This window comes from Mobula birostris, chromosome 10 (assembly GCF_030028105.1).
Source record: "Mobula birostris isolate sMobBir1 chromosome 10, sMobBir1.hap1, whole genome shotgun sequence".
In the NCBI taxonomy this organism is placed as follows: Eukaryota; Metazoa; Chordata; class Chondrichthyes; order Myliobatiformes; family Myliobatidae; genus Mobula; species Mobula birostris.
The window spans coordinates 109,209,283-109,234,797 of record NC_092379.1 but is presented as its reverse complement, the minus strand read 5'-3'; the positions used below and the strand labels follow the sequence as shown (position 1 = coordinate 109,234,797).

General features: G+C 42.1%; 1 protein-coding gene across 2 annotated transcripts in view; it reads right to left on the bottom strand.

Moving 5' to 3' along the window:
- Nucleotides 1-20,005, bottom strand: part of LOC140204247 (CXADR-like membrane protein) — a 33,099-nt gene extending 13,094 nt beyond the window's left edge. Inside the window, exons 1-4 of one of the 2 annotated variants that reach the window (XM_072270802.1) lie at nt 19,932-20,005; nt 15,530-15,880; nt 8,805-9,155; nt 7,372-7,422 (exon numbers count right to left, since the gene is read on the bottom strand). In XM_072270802.1, coding sequence (XP_072126903.1) covers nt 7,372-7,422; nt 8,805-9,155; nt 15,530-15,880; nt 19,932-19,983 — 805 coding nt within the window. In that variant the 5' untranslated portion in view covers nt 19,984-20,005. The remainder of the gene's footprint in view (nt 1-7,371; nt 7,423-8,804; nt 9,156-15,529; nt 15,881-19,931) is intronic. The other variant, XM_072270803.1, reaches the window with a different exon arrangement.
- Between the last annotated feature and the right edge of the window lie 5,510 nt (nt 20,006-25,515).

Below are 25,515 nucleotides of genomic sequence, written 5' to 3'. Positions count from 1 at the left end.
CCTTGAACCGGTTGAGGTTGAAAAGACTGTTGTCCATTCTATACATGATTGGGATTCCCTGTGGCAGGTCTTGACCAAAGAGGTAAAGGATGGCAGCAATAAAGATGGAAAATAGAGTGGGAGCAATGATACAGACTGTTTGACTCCCGTCTTCACAGTGAAGGGTTCTGATTCAACATCACTGTTGCTGAGTAATGTGACTGACGTGACATCATGCAGTTGCCTCAGTATTCGTAAGTGTTTGTCATGGCAGCCATGTCTTGACAGTAATCACCGAACTACTTGGCGGTCCACTCTATCAAACGCCTTTGTCAAATCTATGAAAGCCAAGTACAAGGATTGCTCTTGTTCAGGGTGTTTTTCCTGTAGTTGGCATGGTGTGAAGATCAAGCCTGCAGTACCTCTAGATGGACAGGAAGCACACTGTGATTCAGGGAGTGCTTTTACAGATAGCGGAAGGAGTCGGTTGACAAGGATACATGCAAGCACTTTGCCTGTTGTTGACAGGAGGGAAAGGTCTCTGCCATTGCCACAATATGCCATGTCTCCCTTCTTGAATATGGTCACTATTTGAGTGTCCCTGAGCTCCGAGGGCAGTTGTTTCTTTTTCCTCACCTTCAGGAACAGGGAGTGTATGTGGTGCAGGAGTGCTGGTCCACTTTCCTTGAGGATCTCCACTGGTATCCCGTCAGGACCTGTGGCTTTGTTGCTTTTCAGGTTCCTGATGGCATCACAGACCTCTTTCATTCTGGGAGGCTCTCTCGCAGGTCTCTGGAGGATTTGGTTAGTAACCTCTGGTTCAGCGGTGCTGTTGTGGTTATGAAGCTTTTGAAAGCAATCTCTTCATCGATTGCTGATATCTTCCCGATCTTTTAGCAAGTTCTTCCTGTACTGTGAGTGCAGGGGACTTCATCTGCAGCAACTTGGACTATAAATTGCTTTGGTGGCACTGAAGTGTCTGCCAGCATCTGGTTTTCCAGGACTTCTGCGTTCCACCAAAGATTCTTTAACTCCCTCCCCCTGTCCTGGAGTAAGCTTCTCTTTTGATCTTGCCGCTGATGTCAGTCCACTAGGCAAAAAGGAGATAAGTTGTTCTATATCAAACCAATGCTGATGTTTTCTGGACTTGTACCTAAGGATGTTTTTGCAGGTATTCAGGATGGTGGATTTAAGCAGGCCCCAGTGTTCTTTGACATTCTCCAGATATTCCCATTGGAGATTTTCCCCAAAAGAAGCCAGGGGTGCTGTTGGATTGCAGTGTCAAACAGGCTCTCAAGTTTTAGTCTTATCACTATACTACTTAGTCATTAAAGCTCAAAATAAACATTGGAAATATCAATGGATGAAATTCAGGAAAGGCCCATAACTTACTTTTACAGATGTTGCAAAGACAAACATCATTGTCTATCCCACAGGAGAGCAAATGACTGATGGAGTCATTTGATTTTCAGTCTCGCAAAGCATCAATAGTAACCTTGGCTAGTAAGAAACTTAACACAGTAGTACCAGTTTCCAACAATCATATCAGGATTTCGCTCAATGTCTACAAAACTAGAGAGCTGATTGTTGACTGTAGGAAGGGGAAGGAGGTGCTACATGAGCCAGTCTACATTGAGGGGTAAGCGATGGAGGAAGTCAGCAGTTTTAAATTCCTGGACGTTAACGTATCAGATGATCTGACTTGGGCCCAGACGTCAATGCAGTCATAAGAAAAGTGCACCAGTGTCTTTACTTTCTCAGAAAGTTAAGGAGGTTCAGCTTGTCACTGAACACTCTAACAGACTTCTGCTGTTGAAAGTATCCTAGCAACACACATAAAAGTTGCTGGTGAACGCAGCAGGCCAGGCAGCATCTCTACGAAGAGGTACAGTCGACGTTTCAGGCCGAGACTCTTCGTCAGGACTAACTGAAGGAAGAGCTAGTAAGAGATTTGAAAGTGGGAGGGGGAGGGGGAGATCCAAAATGATAGAAGACAGGAGGGGGAGGGATGGAGTCAAGAGCTGGACAGGTGATTGGCAAAAGGGGATATGAGAGGATCATGGGACAGGAGGCCCAGGGAGAAGGAAAAGGGGGAGGGGGGAACCCAGAGGATGGGCAAGGGGTATAGTCAGAAGGACAGAGGGAAAAAAAGGAGAGAGGGAGAAAGAATGTGTGTATATAAATAAATAACAGATGGGATACGAGGAGGAGGTGGGGCATTAGCGGAAGTTAGAGAAGTCAGTGTTCATGCCATCAGGTTGGAGCCTACCCAGACGGAATATAAGGTGTTGTTCACTCCAGTTGAAAGTATCCTGACTGATTGCACCATGGTCTGATACGGCAATTCAAATACACAGAAACATAAGGAGCTGCAAGGCATCGTGGACTCTGCACTATACATCACAGGCGTATCCCTCCCCATCACCAGAGGAGATGCCCCTAGAAGGCAATATCTGTCAAACATCCTCATCATCCAGGCCATGCCACCTCTTTATAACTACCATCAGGCAGGAGATACAGAAGCCTGAAGTCCCACACCACCTGGGTCAAGAACAGCTACTTCTCTTCAACCGTTCCGTTCTTGAACCAACCAGCAAAATCCTAATCATTACAGTTCAGCAACACTCTGCACTAAAATCGACTTTGTATTGTTCTAATTGTGTTTTCTTGTAAAACTTGTGTATGATTTATCTTTATTGTAAATGCTGCTTATATGATGCTATGTGTCTGTCATACTGTCGTAAGTAAGTTTTCCATTGCTCCTGCGTTCATGTGTGTTTATGACAATAAACTCAACTTTGACTTTGATAATGCACCACTTACTGGTGAACTATTACCGCCCCCTGCTGTTCATCATCTTCTGACAATGAGAAATACAGTTCCCTCATAAACTTACCTGAAGTGTGGTGACGTTACAGACAACACAACCAAAATGTGGATCAGTAATACTTGGTTACATGTCATGCTGCAGTCATTAATCATTAAGGAATTAAGGAATAGGATGCAGCTAAAATAACCTGAACAGTCTGTATATGTCTGACTCACACTGAGGCAAGGCCATTACCTCAAGTCTATGAGGCATTTTCCCTAATTCTTGTTATTTTTTTTTATTTATTATTTATTAAGATACAGCACAGAATAGATCCTTCAAGTCACACCACCCAGCAATCCCCCAATTTAATGCAAGCCTAATCACAGGACAATTTCCAATGGCCAATTAAACTACCAACCAGTACATCTTTGGACTGTGGGAGGAAACCAGAGCACCCAGAGGAAACCGGAGCATGCGGTCACAGGGAGAACGTACATAGCAGGAATTGAACCCGCGTCTCCTGTACAGTAAAGCATTGCCCCAACCAACTACACCAATGTGCCACCCGTGTACTTTTTCTCAATACAGGTTACAAGGTGCACCGTAATTAATCAGAAACTGCTGGATGTTGGGATGGAAGAATGACTGGAAGTTTTAATTACTGTATATAACAGGTCTGGCCAATTGATCACCCCTTCCATGTCACTCTTAGGTTTTTTGTTAAACATTAAGGAAGGCACTGCTTTTGATGAGTGAACCATACAATAATTCACATCAGGTGAGAATTACAACAGACCACTTGACTGGTGAATTATTACTGCCCCCTGCTGTTCAATGTTATATCATCATCATCATCATCATCATCATCATGTGCCATATTGTATGACGTGCATGACAATGATTGTTCTTTTCAAATTTTCTGCAGAAGTGGTTTGCCATTGCCTCCTTCTGGGCAGTGTCTTTACAAGACGGGTGACCCCAGCTATTATCAATACTCTTCAGAGATTGTCTGCCTAGTGACAGTGGTCACATAACTAGGATTTGTGATATGCTCCCAGAGCTTCACATGGCACTGATTGTTGGGGGGGGGGGGGGTGGAGAGATGCTAATCGGGTGCTATACCTCGCCCGGGGTGGCCTGCAAGCTAGCGGAGGTCCAACCCACCATCTCCAACATTTTATAGCAATGATAAACACTCTCCCAGACTTCCCTAAATTGCATCAAAGCTGCAGGTAATATTAACCAAATTCAGATTAATAATAGTTGGTTACATGTAGTGCTGCAATTTGCAGGCATTTGGCATCACAGGGATGGGGATGCAGGTTAACCTATGTAATCAGTTGTACACGTCTCATAAATATTGATGCAAGACCATTAATACAAGTCTATCAAACATTTTACCTATTTCCACTGCTGGGTTCTGGGATGGAGGAATGATTGGAGGTTTTAGTTACTATGTGTTGTACTTGGTCCAATTGATGGTTCTCACTTTTGTTTTTTTTAAAGATTCAAGGAAATCACTGCTTTTGATGAGTCCCTTAGAAAATCTAAACTGCCTTGGAAAATAACAGGAATTCTGCAGATGCTGGAAATTCAAGCAACACACATCAAAGTTGCTGGTGAACGCAGCAGGCCAGGCAGCATCTCTAGGAAGAGGTGCAGTCGACGTTTCAGGCCGAGACCCTTCGTCAGGACTAACTGAAGGAAGAGTGAGTAAGGGATTTGAAAGTTGGAGGGGGAGGGGGAGATTCAAAATGATAGGAGAAGACAGGAGGGGGAGGGATGGAGCCAAGAGCTGGACAGGTGATAGGCAAAAGGGATACGAGAGGATCATGGGATAGGAGGTCCAGGAAGAAAGACGGGGGGGGGGGGGACCCAGAGGATGGGCAAGGGGTATATTCAGAGGGACAGAGGGAAAAAAAGGAGAGTGAGAGAAAGAACGTGTGTATAAAAATAAGTAACAGATGGGGTACGAGGGGGAGGTGGGGCATTAGCGGAAGTTAGAGGAGTCGATGTTCATGCCATCAGGTTGGAGGCTACCCAGACGGAATATAAGGTGTTGTTCCTCCAACCTGAGTGTGGCTTCATCTTTACAGTAGAGGAGGCCGTGGATAGACATGTCAGAATGGGAATGGGATGTGGAATTTTGCCTATCACCTGTCCAGCTCTTGGCTCCATCCCTCCCCCTCCTGTCTTCTCCTATCATTTTGGATCTCCCCCTCCCCCTCCAACTTTCAAATCTCTTACTCACTCTTCCTTCAGTTAGTCCTGACGAAGGGTCTCGGCCTGAAACGTCGACTGCACCTCTTCCTACAGATGCTGCCTGGCCTGCTGCGTTCACCAGCAACTTTGATGTGTGCTGCCTTGGAAAATGTACAGTTTCTACAGATGATGGATATCCATTCCACTGGGACCATTGGTTCGGTGAAACACAGCAAATGAGGCTATTCAGAGTAAAATCGGAAGTCACATCAATCAATTCCTTGAAAATTAATAAAGTCCTTCAAACTCATTGTGGGCCCAATCTGCAGCTCCTGTTTTTTGATATTACATTACCAAACTTATCTTAACACTTTGTATGGGCCACCTGTTAGATAACCATGAAATTCTCTTAGATAAATTACTTATTAAACATCAGCATACATCATCAACATCATCAGGTGCCATGCCCAGTTTGAGCTTTGACTGCCATGGCCCACACACTCCTGTTTCGGGTCAAGTGGATCAATTCATTGGTATTCATTTCCAGTTCTCTGGCTGCTGTCTCCATCATCATTTGTCTTTGTCTTTCTCTTGCTTTCTTCCCTTCAATCTTTCCCATCATTACCATACATTCTAACTCCTCTTTCCTAATCACATGTCGAATGAAGTTACGTTGCCTTTTCATGATCTCATACATTATTTTTCTTTTGTGTTTGCTCTGGTCATGACATCCTCGTTAGATATTCGTTTCATCCATGATATTCTTTGCATCCTCCTCAAAAACCACATCTCTGCTGCTTCAATTAGTTTCCTCATGTTACTAGTTATTGTCCAATATTCTGAGGCATATAACATAATTGTAACATTTCAGTACTCTGAGGTGGGTTGTCATGCCTAGTTTAGTATTGGACAGTATACTCTTCATTCTCATAAAGGTGTCTTTTGCCATCCCTATTCTCCTATTGATGTCCATGTCGCACCTGCCATCTGATCTCACCCAGCTTCCTAAGTAGCAAAAGTTCTGTATTTGTCTTATGTCTTCCCCATTTATTCTCAGCCTGCAGATAGGATTCTCCTTCTTTTTGGATATCACCATACATTCTGTCTTTTTGCAATTGATAGATAGACCCATTTTTGCACTTTCTTCAACAACTATATCAATTAAGTTTTGTAGTTCTTCCTCCGTACTTGCAATTAACACAGTGTCATCTGCATTTCTGAAATTATTGATGTTTTCACAGCCAACTTTGATTCCCAAGATGTCTCTTATTTTTTGTAATATTATTTCACTGTACACATTAAATAAATCAGGAGAGAAAACACACCCTTGTCTAACGCCTCTCTTGATTTTCGTAAACTGACTCACTTCTCCATCTAGTCCTACTGCGGCAGTTTGTTCCCAGAACAGATTTCTGATTAGGCAGAGGTCTTTCAAATCTAGATCTAGAGTTTTCTGTAATATTTCAAATAACTTACTGTGCTTCACTTTATCAAATGCTTTTGTGTAGTCGATAAAACAAACAAACAAATCTTTTTGCACTTGAATAGCTCATTCTGATAGTATCCTTAACATCAATATTGCGTTTCTTGTACCTTTTTCTTTCACAAAACCACATTTTTCTTTGCCTATTTCGGCTTGTATCTTACTTTTAGCTCTTGTCATCAAAATTCATAGAAGTACCTTGGTGATATGACTCATTAAACTTATGGTCCTATGTAATTCACATTCTATTGCTCCAGGTTTCTTAGGAAGAGTGATAAATACTGATTTTTTCATCTCTTCTGGTATTATTCCAGTCTCATAAATGTCATTGATTACATCAGTAAGTTTTTCAATTCCATAATCTTCAAGGTCGATAATTTGTTCTATTACTAATTCATCACGACCTGCTGCCTTTCCTTTCTTCATCTTATTTATTGCATACATACATGACACAAAGTATGGACAATCATGTTACAGTGCAATAACTAACTGTCATTTTTAGGACTTATCCATGATCCACTGGATCTGCCATTTATGACTACGACAGTTCAGGACTCTCATTTGCGTAGACTTCCCAGATTTGGTGCACAATCAGTTTCCAACAGGGCAGCAGAAACTTTTCCTGTTATTCTTGGCAAGAGGAAATGTATAACCAATAACCGAGTGAAAGAAAAATTGCCAAACATTCTTATCTCCTGCCATCGTAAGCTATCAGTGGTGAGCACATTCAGCAGCATAATAGTAACTGATGTGCTCAGAGTTACTTCACCAGGAAGGACGTAGGTGTGTAAGATTGACAGATGAGCATGCAATTCTACACTTTTCCAGAATAGGATTTATAAACAAAATACAGTGACATGGCACGAAGCTACAAACGTAAAAACTATAAACTTACCACTGATGGAACTAGAGGTCAGGCTTGTTGGAGATCTTGTGGAAGGTAGAGCTGTGGAAAATAGTATTAGATGGAGATTTATCCTTCTTTTAGTTTCAGCTACAGGAAGAAAAACTAGGGTGTTAATTTTGAACCTGTACCAGCTTTTTGTTAGCTAACAATTAAGGAAAAACATACTTAATTTTTCTGGTTTCTGGACACCCTGAAAGTTCATGCATTTAATTATATAAATTTGACATCTCGACGTGGTTGTAATATGACAACAAATGTCTCATCATCTGTAAAGAGCTGATGGCTTTATCTATATTCCAAGTCATTTTGACACTAAGATGAAAATTATCTACAAATGAAGCCAACAAAACTATTGATAGCTACAGTTTTTGGAATCCTTCATCGCCTGATTTTCTTTCAGAGGAACAATTTCCATGCAGACTTTTACCTTCGTTTACCCTAAGAGTATGCCCTGATGAAACACTGTATTAATATCTTAGCAAGGAGTGTTCTCTGTGCTCACATATCCGTCATAACATCAATGAAGGACTAGAACTGACCTCAGGCAAGTAGCTCCTAATTTTCAAACATATATATCGCATGTTAAAATGAGTTTACAGAGAAATAGATCATATTACATGGTCCCATTTTAATGCAATAATCTCACCACTGATGAGAATAACCTTATGGGATGGACCAGCAGGAGATTTGTCAGAGGGTAAAGATAGGAAGATAATGGGTGAAATAATAGATGGTTTTATCTTCATATGTGAAAAATGAATAATGAATCAATGCATCAATTGCTTCAAAAAGACTTCAATCATAATAATTCAGTTTAGTTTGCTTTCATTTTATCAATGTATTTATTAACACTGAATCATAAAAATCAGAGCTGCACTGTTGGATAAGCTGACATTGTTGGAATGATCTGGGCAATTGAGTATTTTGTTCAAAGCCAACAGCACTTCATTCGGAGAAAGTTTATTAGGACTTAACGCTGAAGTAAACAAACCAATTTTAAATGTTACTTTGCTTTGCATAATTAGTATTTGTCCATTAATAACTCTCATTCTCCAGCTATCAGATCTCTTTTGGTTATTCCTTTCTTGCCACTATCACTCATCCCTCCAGCATGCTAACTCCTGCTCTCCCCCAAATATAGTCTCATTTCACATGGCCCTAATTGGCTTCAAAAATGTCAACTTGCAGTGATAATGAAAAGTCAAGGACATGTAATATTAACAGTTTTCCTTCTTCAATAAATTCTTCTCAAACAATTGACTGCTTCTAAGTTCAGCTTATTTTTATGACCCATTTGGCAATCACTATGAATCTATCATTTGAAAATGTAAGATGTTGGAACAACATATTTCAACAAATCTGCTGGCGGTTTATTATTGATAAAAGATTTGGAGTGACAAACAGTCAAAAATATTACTTACATCTTACTACTATTAAATTGACGCTCAAACTTCTTCCTGTTTTTTTTAATCCATTAGCAAACTGCCACTCTACTTCACAAGTGTAAGTTCCTCGATCAGCGTAAACCAGGTTTTTCAGGACAAGTGAGACATCTCCAGGTTGGTCGTTGATACTAATTCTGCCCCGATTGACGTAACGTGGAATATAAGCAGCATTTTTATCTCTGTATATAAGAATGGTGTCTCTATTCATGTACCAAGTGACCATCACAGGAGAATACTGAGGAGATGGCCTGTAGGTACAAGGAATGGTGGCTGATTCTCTCAATTGCCCTGCTACCTCCTCAGGAACAGTCAGTGTAAGGGGATCAGCTGTAAAATAGATAAACAGAAAACCATAAATGGTAGAACTTGTCTTCCACTAACAGTGATGCTATTTAAGACCATAAGAGATAGGAGCAGAGTTAGGCCATTTGGCCCATCGAGTCTGCTCCACCATTTCATCATGGCTGATCCAATTTTCCTCTCAGCTCCAATCTCCTGCCTTCTCCCCATATCCCTTCATGGCTTGACCAATCAAGAATCTATCAACCTCTGCCTTAAATATACATAAAGACTTGGCCTCCGCAGCTGCCTGTGGCAAAGAATTCCACAGATTAACCACTCTCTAGCTAAATAAATTCCTCCTCATCTCCGTTGTAAAAGGACGCCCTTCTACTCTGAAGCTGTGTCCTCTGGTCTTAGACTCTCCCACCATAGGAAACATTTTCTCCACATCTACTCTATCATGGCCTTTCACCACTTGATAGGTTTCAATGCTGGAGAAACTCGGAGGCCAGGCAGCATCTATGGAAAAAAGTGCAGTCGACTTTCCATAGATGCTGCCTGGCCTGCTGAGTTCCTCCAGCATTTTGTGTGTGTTGCTCGGATTTCCAGCATCTGCAGATTTTCTCTTTTTATCATTTTCATGAACCTCCTTTGAACCCTCCCCAGTTCCAGCACATCCTTTCAAAGATACGGGGCCCAAACCTGCTTACAATACTCCAAGAGAGGTCTCAGCAGTGCTTTATAACAGCGGTCCCCAACCACCAGGCTGCGGACCGGTACCGGGCCGCGAGGAAACGATATGATTTGGCAATATGAGTCAGCTGCACCCTTCCTCATTCCCTGTCATGGGCAGCACCTTTCCTTGTCAGCTGCACCTTTCCTCATTCCCTGTCACGCCCACTGTTGAGCCATTACGCGCGTGTCGTCCACGTCAGCGCAGGAAGGAGATCAACTCCTCGAGCTTGCAAATGACGGCGGGCTGAAAAGTCTGTTTGACATAACATCTCTGCCGGCATTCTGGATCAAAGTCAAGGCTCAATATCCTGAGATAGCCATGGAAGCACTGAAAACGTTGCTTCAATTTCCAACATATCTCTGCGATGAATGTAACAAAAACTAAATTGCGGAATAGACTGGACATAAGGAACCCCATTCGAGTATCGCTGTCCCCCATCACCCCTTGATAAGACCGTCTTGTTGCAGGAAAGCAAGCCCAGGGCTCCCACTGATTCAGCGATATTGGTGCGTTGCAATGATTTTATAAGTTCATACGGGGAAAATATGCGCTGGGTTTAATATCCAAACGTTACTTAAAATGTTATGATGCTATTGACTTATATAACCATATAACAATTGCAGCACGGAAACAGGCCATCTCTGCCCTTCTAGTCCGTGCTGAACGCTACTCTCACCTTGTCCCACCGACCTGCACTCAGCCCATAACCCTCCATTACTTTCCTGCCCATATACCTATTCAATTTTTCTTTAAATGATAATATCGAACCTGCTTCTGACACTTCTACTGGAAGTTCATTCAACACTTACTTCAAGCTCCCTTGTCCTCCCCTGATAATTGACTTATCACTATATTCATGCGAGGAAAATGCACTGTGTGTTTAACATTAAATTCGTTAGATAAAGCCTTTTAGAAACGAAATTGAGTGTATTAGCCACTCATTACCGATATTCCAGTCGTGATTAACACCCCCCCCCCCGAACAGAATCGCCAAACACGATTTGTGGAAAAATAATCGGCAGGTGCACGCATGCGCACAGGTGCCCGCGCAAGGCTTCATGGTCATTGTAGTCTTCTCTGGGTAAACACAATGTATTTGACTGCTACTCTTGTCCGTTGGCAACCATCCCGCCCCCCACCCCCACCCCCACTCCCACTCCCCGGTCGGCCGGTCCGCAAGAATATTGTCAACATGAAACCGGTCCGCACTGCAAAAAAGGTTGGGGACCTCTGCTTTATAAAGTCTCAACATTACATCCTTACCTTTATATTCTAGTCCTCTTGAAATGACCCGCTAACATTGCATTTCCCTTCCTCACCACAGACTCATCCTGCAATTAACCTTTAGAGAATCCTGCACAAGGACTCCCAAGTCCCTTTGGTCCTCAGTTTTTTGTATTTGCTCTCCATTCAGAGAATAATCCCCCCTTTCACTTCCTGGATGGAGAATAACTTGCCAAAGGCATACTTGTACCAAGCTGAGTGCCCATCCTGATTTAAAACTTCAATTATATAGCAATCAATGAAGCCAATAGAATGGACAAGGAGAAACACATCTGGAAATGTCACAGATGAGTCTAGAATATTTTAAGGGCAAAAAGGCAAAAATGATTAATTAAATTTTGACAACTTATTATTTCCATGTAACGTGGCAGTAAAATTTTTTGAGTAAAGTGTTCTGTCCCTTATTAATATTATTCACCACAAAAACCATGACACTGTCTTCTTTACTACATTCTCCTCCACATCAGATACTAATTGGATGGAATTTTTTGTTGAGTTTTCATTGGTTTTCACAAGGTGGTAGTTTGAAATTCATAATATCGACAATGACTTTATCTTCTTTCTCCTCAATGGTATGAATGAATGTGTAGAATGAGACATTCACCGTCATCAGGTAGAAGCAGAAATACAAAAATACTTTAACACTATTAGCACAAGCTTTGGGAAATATTTCATTTTAATTTACGATCCACGTTCAATATTTGTGTTTTCCACCACTCGTTGCCATTACTACAAAGTTAACCTTCCCACTACTTTTCTGATTTTCTCTCCCTACATTACCTACAATTATAGAAATTCCTTTTATTCTTGGATATTCCTGGGAAGACTAGCATTTATTAATATACCTAATCGTCTTTGAAAATACTTCAACCACACCAGCGAAGGATCTCTCATACTGCAATTGGACAGAGAGTACTAGGACTTAGACCCAATCGTAATGCAAGGTCACTTATTTTCAAATAAGGATAATATGCAATTTGGAGAGGGGTGATTTATTGCAGTTGCTGCCTCTGTTCATTGGGGGAATAGAAGTTGTGGTCTTGATGTGTGCTGTTTAAGAAGCCTTGGAGAGGTGCAGCAGTTTATTCCAAAAAAGTTTGTTTGGTGTTGAAGCATTTAGACTGGTGGTTGTGCTGCTTGAGATAAATATCCTGTATCATTGCAAAACAACATGATAATCAATTTAGCTGCTTTGTGGTTACTTTACAGCAGGCTTTACATTTCACTCCTAATCTTAATACATTTTGTGGGCCACCATTTAAATAGTTACCAAATCTTTATTTGGCCAGTTATTGACTTTTGACTAAGAAGTATCACATAAATGAAAGCCGGTCATTAAAGTCTACTCATTCATTGTCATTGAAGGAACACATACCAATCCTCATAGAGGATCGGAAGTGGAGAAAGTGAACAGCTCAGTGTCCTCAGTGTCAAGATCTCTGAGGATCTAACCTGGTCCCAATATATCGATGTCGTCATAAAGAAGGCAAGACAGCGGCTATGCTTTATTAGGAGTTTGAAGAGATTTGGCATGTCAACAAATATACTCAAAAGCTTAAACAGTTGTACTGTGGAGAGCAGGCTGCATCACTGTCTGGTATGGAGGGGCTACTGCACAGGACCGAAAGAAGCTGCAGAAGGTTGTAAATCTAGTCTGCTCCATCTTGGGTACTAACCTTGGCTTCCAAGGTTGTCAAGCCAAGGAGTGGTAGTGGGGGCAATCTCCCACTACCTAAAGTGCTCCTCATGGCATGCGCCTCAAATAGCCTCTGACAACCAAGTCCAACTCCTGGCCTTCTCGTGTGGCTTCGCCTCTAAGCCCAGCGGAACTGTTTCTACTGACAGGAGAAGGGGCGAAGGTGGGTCCTGGCGCCTTAAAACCAGTACTTCAGGTAGATGGAGCTCGTCAGCCTGAGAAGGCAGTCCACCTAAGAGAGGGAAAACTCTGATTTCAAACCTCCACTGCCTTGCGGCCATATCCACTTCTGGGAAAGGCTTCGGGAGTAAACCCTGAGGACAAATCCAGAGCTGGAATCCCTAAGCCAGTCCAACGTTGCTTTCAACCTCGCTCTGGCAACTCCTGCGACGTCACTGGTGCCAAGCTGTATCAGCCCTTGCCCTTCCCTTGGACAGCATCGGTGGCATGGAGAGGGGAGACTTGCTGCTTGGGCAACTGCCGGTCTTCCATACAACCTTGCCCAGGCCTGTGCCCTGGAGAGACTGAAGCAAGACTTTCCAGGCGCAGATCCACGGTCTCGCGAGACTAACAAATGCTAAAAAGCCTACAAAGTACTCAGGACATCTTTAGGGAGCAGTGTCTCAGAAAGGCAGTGTCTGTTATTAAGGACCTCCATCACCCAGGGCATGCCCTTTTCTCACTGTTACCACCAGGTTGGAGATACAGAAACCTGAAGGCACACACACTGCAATTCAGGAACAGCTTCTTCCCCTCTGCCATCGATTCCTAAATGGACATTGAAGCTTTGGACTACAGTACCTCATTTTTTTTAATATACAGTATTGCTGTTTTTGCACATTTTTAAAAATCTATTCAATATACATAATTGATTTGCTTGTTTATTATTAAGTTTTATTTTATTTATTATAATTTTTTTCTCTCTCTCTGCTAGATTATGTATTGCATTGAACTGCTGCTGCTAAGTTAACAAATTTCACGTCACATGCCAGTGATAATAAACCTGATTCTGATTCTGAAATAGCTAGTCACTTCACTTTTGAAACGGGTTTTACTCTTTCAGGTGCTGGTTCCCGCATTTATTGCCTTGATTGTATGGATTTCTGACTATGAATGTTTTCTGCTTTCACCATATAACAAGCAGAACATTTGTTTTCTAAGACAACGTTGAAGTTTTAAAAACTAATTGAGTGAATCAACCTGATTTACATTGGTTTCTTTGTTTTAGGTACAGCCTGCGTGTGCAAAAATAATGTGGTGATGTTAAGTACAGTTTGTAGTTAAGCCACAATGAATGAAAAACATATTTGCATTTTTATACACTTTCACAATATCTGTACAGCAAAAAAATATTTGCAGTCAGCAAAATAGTTCTGATACCTAGATATTAATGCTATGGCATAGAAAATGTCTCTTCAAATGCAAAGAAAGAATGACCATATACTACTTACAAAACTCAGAAATATCTCGTGCAACGTGCAAGCTACATTCCATAACAAAATTAGAATCCATAGGTACTGGAGTTGTCACTCTCTGAATTCACTTTCAAAGAAAATTCCGGACCAGGCACATGCCAGTTGGAATGCTGAACGCCTGCTCTTCAGTGTTTGCTGCACCTCCAGTCAAGCTGCTCCACCACAGTTACAACACTGGCAATGTGGGAATCTGCCCAGGTTCACATAAAATCTAAACTGGCTCATTACCACCTGATTAACCCACTCTCAATCACCAGCAAAGTGACGGAAGTAGTCTCCAACTGTACAGTCGCTTACCAGCCAATAACCTAATCAGCAATGCGCAGCTTGCATTTTGCCTGGACTGCTTCATTTCAGTCCTCATCACCATTTCATCCAAGTGTGGACCAAGGGGCTTAATTCAACAGGAGAGTTGAGAGTGACTGCCTTTGACATCTAGGCTGCATTTGACTGAGTGTAGAATCAAAGTGACATGGTAGTAGAAACATCAATGAGCATCAATAGGATTATGTCTGTGTTTGTTAGAGGTCCATCATTTTAGCACCAGGGCAACACAGCAGGGATCCTCAGGGCAGTATCCAAGGTCCACCCACCTTCGATTATTTCATCAATGACCGTCCTTCTGCCGCAATGATAGAAATGTGGAAGGTCACTATGGATTGCATCATGTTGAATTCCATTTAGCAAGACAACAGTGTATGAAACAGATGACAACATATGGGGCCGATTCGTGACAGTTAATGTTCATGAAACTAAAGTGCCAGACAATTAACAGTTCCTTACCAACCACACTCAGCTCCCAGCAGTTACTGTTATTAGAATAATTAGAGCTCTCCACTTAAAGGAAAACTAATCATATGAAAATGATTAAAAAGCCATAAACAAATATTTATAAAGCTACTGTAACAGTTGCCCAAGTTTTGCATTACAAAATCCCAATATGTACAGTACTGTGGAAAAGTCTTCGGCATCTTAGCTATATACTGTATATGTGCCTAAGACTTTTGCATAGTACTTCAGGAGTTATTGTGTGAGGTTATTCACTCAATGTAATATTGCTTCACATTATACTCAATGCTTTGTGGAACGTATGCTTAATTTCTCTACTAAATGTACAAATAAATAATGGCTAACTCATTAAAGTAATATCTTTCAACAATTCTACCAGTTGTTATACTTAATCATGAACAAGATGTGTAAAACAACAAGCAGTCAAAATATTACTTACCTCTTATCACTGTTAAGTTGACACTCAATCTTTTTTGTACTCCTTCTAACCTATTAACAAACCGGCACTTAACTTCACAAGTGTAAGTTCCTTGATCACTGTAGGCCAATTTTTTCAGGTTAAGTGAGACATCACCAGGACTGTGATTCATAGTGATTCTGTCCCGATTGATGGAAAGTGGAATATAATCACTATTTTCAGCTCTATGTATGAGAATGTCATTTGTATCAATGTACCAGGTGACCATCACATCAGTGCACTGAGGAGACGGTTTATAGACACAGGGGATGGTGACTGATTCTTGCAATAGCCCTTTTACCTCCTCAGGAGCAATCAGTGTAAGAGAATTAGCTGTAAAACAGATAACCAGAGAACAGTCAATGATAGAGTTTGTGTTCCACTAACAGCACAGTCTTACTTTGAGGAATAACCTGTCAGAGTGACTGCCCATCCTGCTACTAAATCATGGTCATATAGCAATAATGAAGCCAGTAAAGTGGGCAAGGAGAAAGACATCTGGCAATGTTACAGATGAGATCAACCCTTTTTAAGGGCAAAAATACAAAAATAATGAATTACATTTTGACAGGTTTATTATTCCCATGTAATTTGGTAGAACGCTTTGAGCAAAATGTTCTGTGTACGTCTTTTAAATATCATTCGCACCTAAGCCACGAACACTGTCAAAGTGGTGTAGTGATTAGCATGGCACTATTACAGCTCAGGGCATTCTGGAGTCTGAAGTTCAATTCTAGCACTGTCTACAAAGAGTTTGTATATTCTCCACATGGGCACATGGGTTTCCCTCGGGTGCTCCAGTTTCCTCCCGCAGTCCAAAGACATACTGGTTAGTAGGTTAATTGGTCATTGTAAATTGCCCTGTGATTAAGCTAGTGTTAAGTAGGTGGGTTGCTGGGCAGGGGCTTTCTCCTGTTGTATCTCTAAAAAAAATGTACAGTAAATAAATTAGAAGATAATAGGCATAAATTCTTCATACAGTTTCCACTGGCTTTAGATCTGCTAAAGTGGTAGCCTGAAATTCATAATATTCACAATGGTTTTCACTTGCTTCTTCTCGATGTTACCAACCTCTGTGTAGAATGGACATCCACCAAGATTTGACAGAGACAAAAATGCAAAGTAACTTACAAGTGTTTTTTCTGGTATTCAGAAATAATCAATTTTAATTTGTGTTCCATGTTCAATAGTATGCCTTTAAACTCATGCTACAATGCTAAACTTTTCTGTGGGGCCTTCATTTTGATTTGCTCACCCTTCATTACCCACAGTTACTCCTTTTATTCTTTTACTAGGAAGACTTCCTAGTTTTACTAGGAAGACTTAATATCCCTAATGGACTTTAAAAAAGAGCTGTGCTACATTTTCAAACTGCAGCAGTTCATTTGATGAAGCATCTCCCATGTAGATGTTGGACGGGGAGTTTTAAGACCCTGATGCACCATGATGAAGTAGGAATTATATATTTTCAAAGCAGGATAGCATACAATTTGGAGGGTGTGACCTTCACTTTGGTCCTTCCAGTAGGAAGAAGTTCTAGGTTTGGGACATGCAGCTTAAGAAGCTGAGGAGAGTTTCTGGAAGTCATTAGGTAAGTCACGCACCAAAGCATCAGTTGTTGATGATGGAGGGTATGTATGTTTAAGATGCTGAATGAAGCTACATTCATTCAGGCAAGTGGAGAGCTTTTCATGATATTCTTACCTTGTACCTTGCAGAATGTGAAATCGATTTGAGAAATTAAGAGGGCAATCCTTGCCACAATTATATAGTCACTGCATTTATACAGTTGGTCCTCCAGGATACTGTTGATGGGTTATCTAGTGATGTTGGTGTCATTCAATTGTCATAGTTAAACTACTTCTGATCGGGTATCAACATTGTCACAAATGTCACTTTCCAGTTAACACCTTGTGACTGAATGTTGTTTATATGCATGTTTAATAAAACCTGAGGAGTTGTGAAAATATTTAAACATAGACCATACACTTGATTTGGAAATATCTATCTTTCCCTGCTACTTGTGGTTGGAATAATGAATTTGCAGTAAACCAGGGTGATGAGGCTGGTTAGCCTGCTTAGTGACATCTGGCATTTGCACAGCAAAATCTGCACTAACCAAGACCCCGTGAGCTGCAACAGTTGCTGCAGTCACATTTGTTAAGGGTACACTTCACAAAGGCAATGGCTTGTTACATGTTGAACTCATTCTGCAGGTCACCCTCACTACCGCCAGCTCATTCCCACAGACTGTAAAGTTCACCACTGCCCAGAGTTTTTATGCTCTGGTTACTTCAGTTTGCCTTTAAGCAACAGTGGCAAATCACCTCAACACATAGGCATCACACTGCTGAGAATCACAGAGTCATACAACACAGAAACAAGTCCTCTTGCCCAACTGGTCCCTGTCAACTACAGTATCCTCCTTGCTAGTCCCAGTTACCCATAGTTGGTCTATAACCCTCCATGTTCCTATCCAAATGCCTCTTAAATGTTACAATTCCACCTACCCCAACTACTTCCTCAGGCAACTCATTCCAGGTACTCCTTACCCTCGGTGTAAAGAAGTTACCTCTTAGGTCTCTTTTAAATTGCTCCCCTCAGTTATAAAGATTATAAAGACATTCTTTGCTACTAATAATCCAGGAGTCACCCTGAGTATAAAGAAAAAACGTTCCAGTCTGCTGTTAAAGCTGACCGCGACACCCCATCCAATTTTCTTCCTTCCCATGCTCAGCTCTGATTGTTGGATCAACTCAGCTAAAATCTTGTTAGTTTCCATCACCCTACAATTAGAAACAGCTGCTCAGTGACATGCACATGCCCTTATCTGCCATAGTTAAAATTAATCCTCAATAAATTGGATAAAATGATCCTGGGGCATTATGACAAGTGAATTCCATCCACCTATCTTTTTTTGTAAGTTGGCCAAATAATTAACACAAATAAACCTGAAATCTTCTTATTCTGAATACCATATATCCATAGAGATCTAGATACAAGTGAAAGAAAATCATAATTTGTCACAATTTCTGTAATCAAAACTCTTTAGATCACTGACTGTTACATATTGAAATCATTCTGCAGGTCACCTTCACTACTGCCAGCTCAAAAATATGGTGCTTGGCTACAAAAATATTTATAATCTGTTGTCACGCGAGTTAAATCCAAACCAGAAGATAAGAAAATAAAATTGAGAGAGAAAAAAAAACTTGTAGGCATGGTTTCAGGAACTCTTTACCCTTTGCATTCCACTTACCTTAAATGGTTCCATTTTAGGCACTGGAATAACTATCATAGTCTCTGGACAGTTCTTTGCCTTGAGCTTTTTTTCATCATTTCTCCCATATCCATTTGGTCAAAATCAATAAAATCTACCTTTACTCTGGTAATGGAAGGTAAGATTTTAATGCCATCCCTACACAAGATGTTGTAGCCTCCCAACTGCAACTGATCATAGAATATTAAAAAGTATAGGACATAAACAGGGTTTCAGCCAACCAGATTTAAACAGACAATGATACCAATCTAATTAATCCTACCTGCCATCAAGTAGTTTTTGTCCCTTTATTCCGTCCCTAGTTAAGTATCTGTCTAAATGCTTCTGAAACTCATATCTGTTTCTGCCACCTCTCCCGGCAGTGTATTCCAAGTATCTACCATTCTGCAAATGGACTTCCCTCTCACAACTCCTTTAAACATTCTCCCTCTCACTTTAAATCTAACATTTGACCCATTGGCTCTGGAAAAAAAAACAGAATCTGACTGTTTAGCCACTCTATGGCTCTCATAATTTTATACATTTTCTCAGAAAGACTCAGTCAAATTTATGAGAATGACTTTTCCCACCCAAAGCTATGCTGACTGTCCTCTGGGAGGCAATATCACAGCCGACCACATTTATTGATGAGCCATTCACACAAGCAGTAAGTGATATTTTCAGTTAAGTTACTATTATTTTCACTTCAATGTCTTAGACAGTTACGACCATAAGATACAGGAGCAGAATTAGGGCATTTGGCCCATTGAGTCTGCTCTGCCATTTCATCATCTCTAATCCAAATTTCCTCTCAGCCCCAATCTCCTGCCTGTCCCCTCTATCCCTTCATGCCCTGATCAATCAAGAATCTATCAACCTCTGCCTTAAATATACATAAAGACTTGGCCCCCACAGCTGCCTGTAGCAAAGAGTTCCACAGATTCATGTATAACACTGAACTTCAGTTTAAACCTAGCAACTGCTAGTATGTTATACAGTTCATTGTGAATGCTATTGTTGAAAATGTGGGAATAAAAATAATATTTCAGAAGAAGAAATATTGTATGATCAAACACACACATCACCCCTTTTGGCAAATAAGCGAGATAAAATGAACATACTTACTGAGATCCCAGAACAAAAGCAAAGCCAACAGGAAACATACTTGCTTCTCCATACTGCAACTACTAGCGCTATTATGCCTGTTCCTGTTGTCTTGAAGGCTTGTACTTCCCTTTTTTCTTCTTAATTAATCCTATTACATCACTAAACTGTGTAATATGATTAAGAGGCATGAAACAACCCACCCTTGTGCCTTCCCTGTCATTTTGGGGGACTTTAACCAGGCCAGCTTGAAGGAGTCTCTAAATCAGGGGTCCCCAACCTTTTTTGCACCGCGAACCGGTTTAATATTGACAATATTCTTGCGGACCGGCCGACCGGGGTGGGTGTTCAAGCAGGGTAAAACTCACCTCAACATATCTTTTACAGTTAGGGTTGCCAACTTTCTCACTCCCAAATAAGGGACAAAAGTAGCAGTCAAATCCCGGGACACTTTACCCCGGGAAAAGACTACCATGACCATGAAGCCTGGCACGGGCACCTGTGTGCGCATGTGATGTGCACATGCGCGTACGTGCCAATTTTTTCCCCCACAAATTTGGTTCTGCCTTCATCTTCCCGACTACACTGTACATACATTATATCTACTTTATATAGGCTGTGTATTTATCATATCATTCCTGCTTTTACTATATGTTAGTGTTATTTATTTTCGGTTTTATGTGTTATTTGGTATGATTTATTTTTTTGGGTATGATTTATTTTTTTGAACACTCAAAAATTTTTCCCATATAAATTAATGGTAATTACTTCTGCGCTTTACACCACTTCGGCATGAAAGGTTTCATTGGAACGCTCCACCTTAGCGGGGGAAATACGGGACAAGGGCGGTCCCATATAGGACAAACCAACTTAGCCCAATATACGGGATGTCCCGGCAAATACGGGACAGTTGGCAACCCTATGTTCAAGTTCAACAGTGCGTGACAGGGAATGAGGAAAGGTGCAGCTGACTCATATTGTTTCCTCATGGCCCGGTAGCACATGCTCTGTGGCCCGGTACCAGTCCGCAGCCCGGTGGTTGGGGACCACTGCTCTAAAGAATTATTACCAATAAATCATTTGTAGTATCAGAGGAAGGGACACACTGGACCACTGTTACACCATCATTGAGAGCGCTTATCGTGCTATCCCATGCCCACACTTTGCAAAGTCTGATCACCCAGTTGTACTTCCATTCTCTGAGCACAGTCAGAGTCTGAAGACTACAGCACCAGTAGTGATGACCAAGAAGGTATGGGCAAGGGAGCACAGGAGAACTTACAGGACTGCTTTGAATTGTTGAACTGGAGTGTACTCAGGGATTCATCTTCGAGTCTGAATGAGTACGCCACAGCTGTCTCTGACTACTAAAACCTGTGTGGACGAGTGTGTGCCAACAAGAACTTACTGTACATACACACATCAAAAGCCATGGATGAACCAGGAGGTTTGGAGTCTGCCGAGGGCTAGATCTGTGGCATTCAAGTCTGACGACCCCAGTCTGTACAAGGAAACCAGGTACGACTTGCGGAGGGCTATTTCAAGAGCTAAGGAAGAATTCTGAGTGAGGTTGGAGGCAACATCGGATGCACATCACTCAGGCAGGGCTTGCAGGGCATTTCTTCCTACAAAGCAAAACCCAACACAATGAATGGCAATGATGCTTCACTTGCAGATGAGCTCTATGCCTTTTATATTCCCTTTGAAAGGGAGAATAAAACTACATCATGAGGATCCCTGCATCACCCGGTGACCCCTGTGATCTCTGTCTGGAAGGCCGACACCAGTTTGTCTTTCAGGAGGCAGGGAGGCAGGCTCTGCCAAGGTTCTGAAAACCTGTGCCAAGCATCTGGCAGAGGTGCATTGGTGCTGCTTCCTGCACCCATGCAGATCTCATCGGCTTCATCAACTTTGCCTCCAACTTCCACCCTGCCCTCAAATTTACCTGGTCTATTTCCAATACTCCCTCTCCTTTCTTGATCTCTCTTTCCCTGTCTCTGGAGACAGCTTATCCACCAAAGTCTATTATAAACCCACAGACTCTCACAGCTACCTGGACTATACCTCGTCCCACCCTGTTACTTGTGAAAATACCACCCCCTTCTTTCAATTCTTCCGTCTCCACTGTATCTGCTCTCAGGATGAGGCTGTTCATTCCGGAACTAAGGAGATATCTTCCTTCTTCAGAAAAAAGAGGCTTTCCTTCCTCCACCATCAACGCTGCCCTCACTTGCATCTCTTCCATTTCACACACATGTGTCTGCCCTTACCCCATTCTCCCATCACACCACCAGAGTTCCTCTTGTCCTCAGCTACCACCCCACCAGCCTCCACATCTAGTACATAATTTTCTGCTTTAAGCAAAGATCAATCCCTACGCGATTCCCTTGTTCATTTGTCCCTCCCCACTGATCTCCCTCCTGGCACACCTTTGCAAGCAGAACAAGTGCTACACCTGCCCCTACACCTCCTCCCTCACTACCATTCACGGCCCCTAACAGTCCTTCCAGGTGAGGCGACACTTCACCTGTGAGTCTATTGGGGTCATCTACTGTATCCGGTGCTCCTGGTGTGGCCTCCTGTATATCGGCGAGACTCAACGCAGATTGGGAGACTACATCACCAAGTATCTACGCCCCATCCGCCAGAAAAAGTGGGATCTCCCAGTGGCCACCCATTTTAAATCTACTTCCCATTCCCATTCTGACATGTCATCCATGGCCTCTTCTACTACCACAATGAGGCCACACTCAGATTGGAGGAGAAACACCTTATATTCCATCTAGGTAGCCTCCAATCCGATGGCAAGGACATCAATTTCTCAAGCTTCCGCTAATTGCCCCACCCGTCACCATTCCCATTCCTCTCTCTCACCTTATCTCCTTATCTACCCATCACCTTTCTCTGCTGCTCCTCCCCCTTCCCTTTCTTCCATAGCCTTCTGTCCTCTCCTATCAGATTCCCCCCTCTCCAGCCCTTTCCCTCTTTCACCAATCGATTTCCCAGCTCTTTACTTCATTCCTCTCCCTCTCCCAGTTTCACCTATCATCTACTATCTTGTATTTCTTCCCCCTCTTCTCCCACGTTCTTACTCTAACTTGTCATCCTTTTTCTCCAGTCCTGATAAAGGGTCTTGGCCCAAAATATTGACTATTTATGCTTTAATTTGATGCTGCCTGGCCTGCCGAGCTCCTCCAGCATTTTGTGTGTGTTGCTTGGATTTCCAGCATCTGCCGATTTTCTCTTTGTAACTGGTGGGGGTGTTCAAAGACATTTTCAGTCTCTCAGTGCTACAGTCAGAAGTTCCCACCGGCTTCAAAAAGGCAACCATTACGCCAGTGCCCAAGAAGAGCAGTGTGAGCTGCCTTAATAACTATTGTCCAGTAGCATTCACATCTACAGTACTGAAATGCTCTGAGAGGTTGGTCATGGCTAGAATTAACTCCTGTCTCAGCAGAAACGTGGATCCACTGCAAGTTGCCTATCGCCACAATAAGTCTACAGCAGACGCAACCTCATTAGCTCTCCACAAGGCCCTGGATCACTGGGACAATACAGGTACCTATGTCAGGATGCTGTTTATTGACTACAGTTCAGAATTTAACACTATCATTTCTACAGTCTTGATCAAAAAGCTCCAGAACCTGGGCTTCCATACCTCCCTCTGCAATTGGATCCTTGACTTCCTAACCAGAGGACCACAATCTGTGTGGATTGAAAATAATATTTCCACTTCACTGACAATCGACACTGGTGCATCTCAATGGTGTGTGCTCAGCCCACTTCTCTGCTCTCCCTACACCCATGACTGTATGGCTAGGCAGAGCTCAAATATCATCTATAAATTTGCTGATGATACAACCATTGTTGGCAGAATCTCAGACGGTGACGAGAAGACGTACAGGAGCGAGATATACCAACCAGTTGAGTTGTGTCACAGCAACCACCTTTCACTCAACGTCAGTCAAGAGCTGTTTGTGGATTTCAGAAAGGGTAAGAGGAGGGAACACAAATCAGTCCTCATAGAGGGATCAGAAGTGGATAAAGTAATCCTAGGTGTCAATATCTCTAAGGACCTAACCTGGTCCCAATATATCGATGCAGCTATAAAGAAGGCAAGGCAGTGGATATATTTCATCAGGAGTTTAAAGAGATTTGGTATGTTACTTAAAACACTCACAAATTTCTACAGATGTGCCGTGGGGAGCATCCTGACCGGCGCATCACTGTCTGGTCTGGGGTTGGGGGCTACTGCACAGGATCGAAGTAAGCTGCAGAGAGTTGTAAAGTTAGTCAGCTCCATCAGGGGTAATGGTATCCAAGACATCTTCAAGGAGCGGTGCCTCAGAAGGCAGTGTCCATCTTTAAGGACCCCCATCACACAGGGCATGTCCTCTTCTCATTGTTACCATCAGGAAGGAGGTACAGAAGCCTGAAGGCACACACTCAGCAATTCAGCAACAGCTTCTTCCCCTCTGCCATCTGATTTCTGAATGGATATTGAACCCATGAACACTACCTCACTACTTTATATTTCTTTTTTTTGGCACTACTTATTCAAGTTAACTATTTTATATAAACTTATTGTAATTCACAGATTTTTTCTATATTATCATGTACTGCTGCTGCAAAGTTAACAAATTTTATGACATATGCCAGTGATATTAGACCCAAGCCTGATTCTGATTATTTTTCTTTCCCATAACCTATTCTCTATCTTGTACATTAACTCCAACCTTCCAGACAGACCGGATGCATTGGAATTCGCCTATCACGGAAACAGGTCAGCAGCGGAAACCTCCCTGGCCCTACCTGTCTCTGGAACATCTGGATCATGATGACACATATGCCAGCCTCTTAATTATTGACTATATAACAGTCTTCAGTACCATAACTCCTAGGAGTCAGCACCCCCTTCTGCAATGGGATCCTTGACTTCCTGACCGACAGACCGCAATCAGTAAGGTTAGGCAGCAATACCTCCTCCATGATTATCCTCACCACAAGGCTGAATCCTCAGCCCCTTCCTATTACCTTACATGACTGTGTGGCTAGATTCTGCTGTAACAGCTGTTCGCTGCTGACACCTCTGTAGTGGGCCAGATCTCAAACAATGATGAAGTGGAATACAGAACAGAGATAGAGAGCCTCGTGGCACGGTGCCAAACAACAACCTTTCCCTCAACCCTCAGCAAAGCCAAGGAGCCGGTTATTGAGTTCAAGAGCAGGGCGGAATACATGTTTCTCTCTGTATCAATGCTGCAAGGATAGAAATTGAGAGCTTCAAGTTCCAAGGTGTAATCCTAAGCAATAATCAGTTTGGTCCAGCCACGTGTATGCTATAGCCAATAAAGAACACCAGGACCTCCACTTCCTCAGGTCACAAAGGAAATTCAGTATGTCTACAATTACCCCATCAATTATTTTACAGATGCATCATAGAAAGCATCTTATCTGGATGTATCATGCTTGCTATGGCAACTGCTCTGCCCAGAGACCGCAAGAAACTGCACAGTAATGGACACAGCCCACTCTGTCCTGAAAACAAGCCTACCATCCATTGACTCCATCTACACTTCCCTCTGCCTTGGGAAAGCAGCCAGCA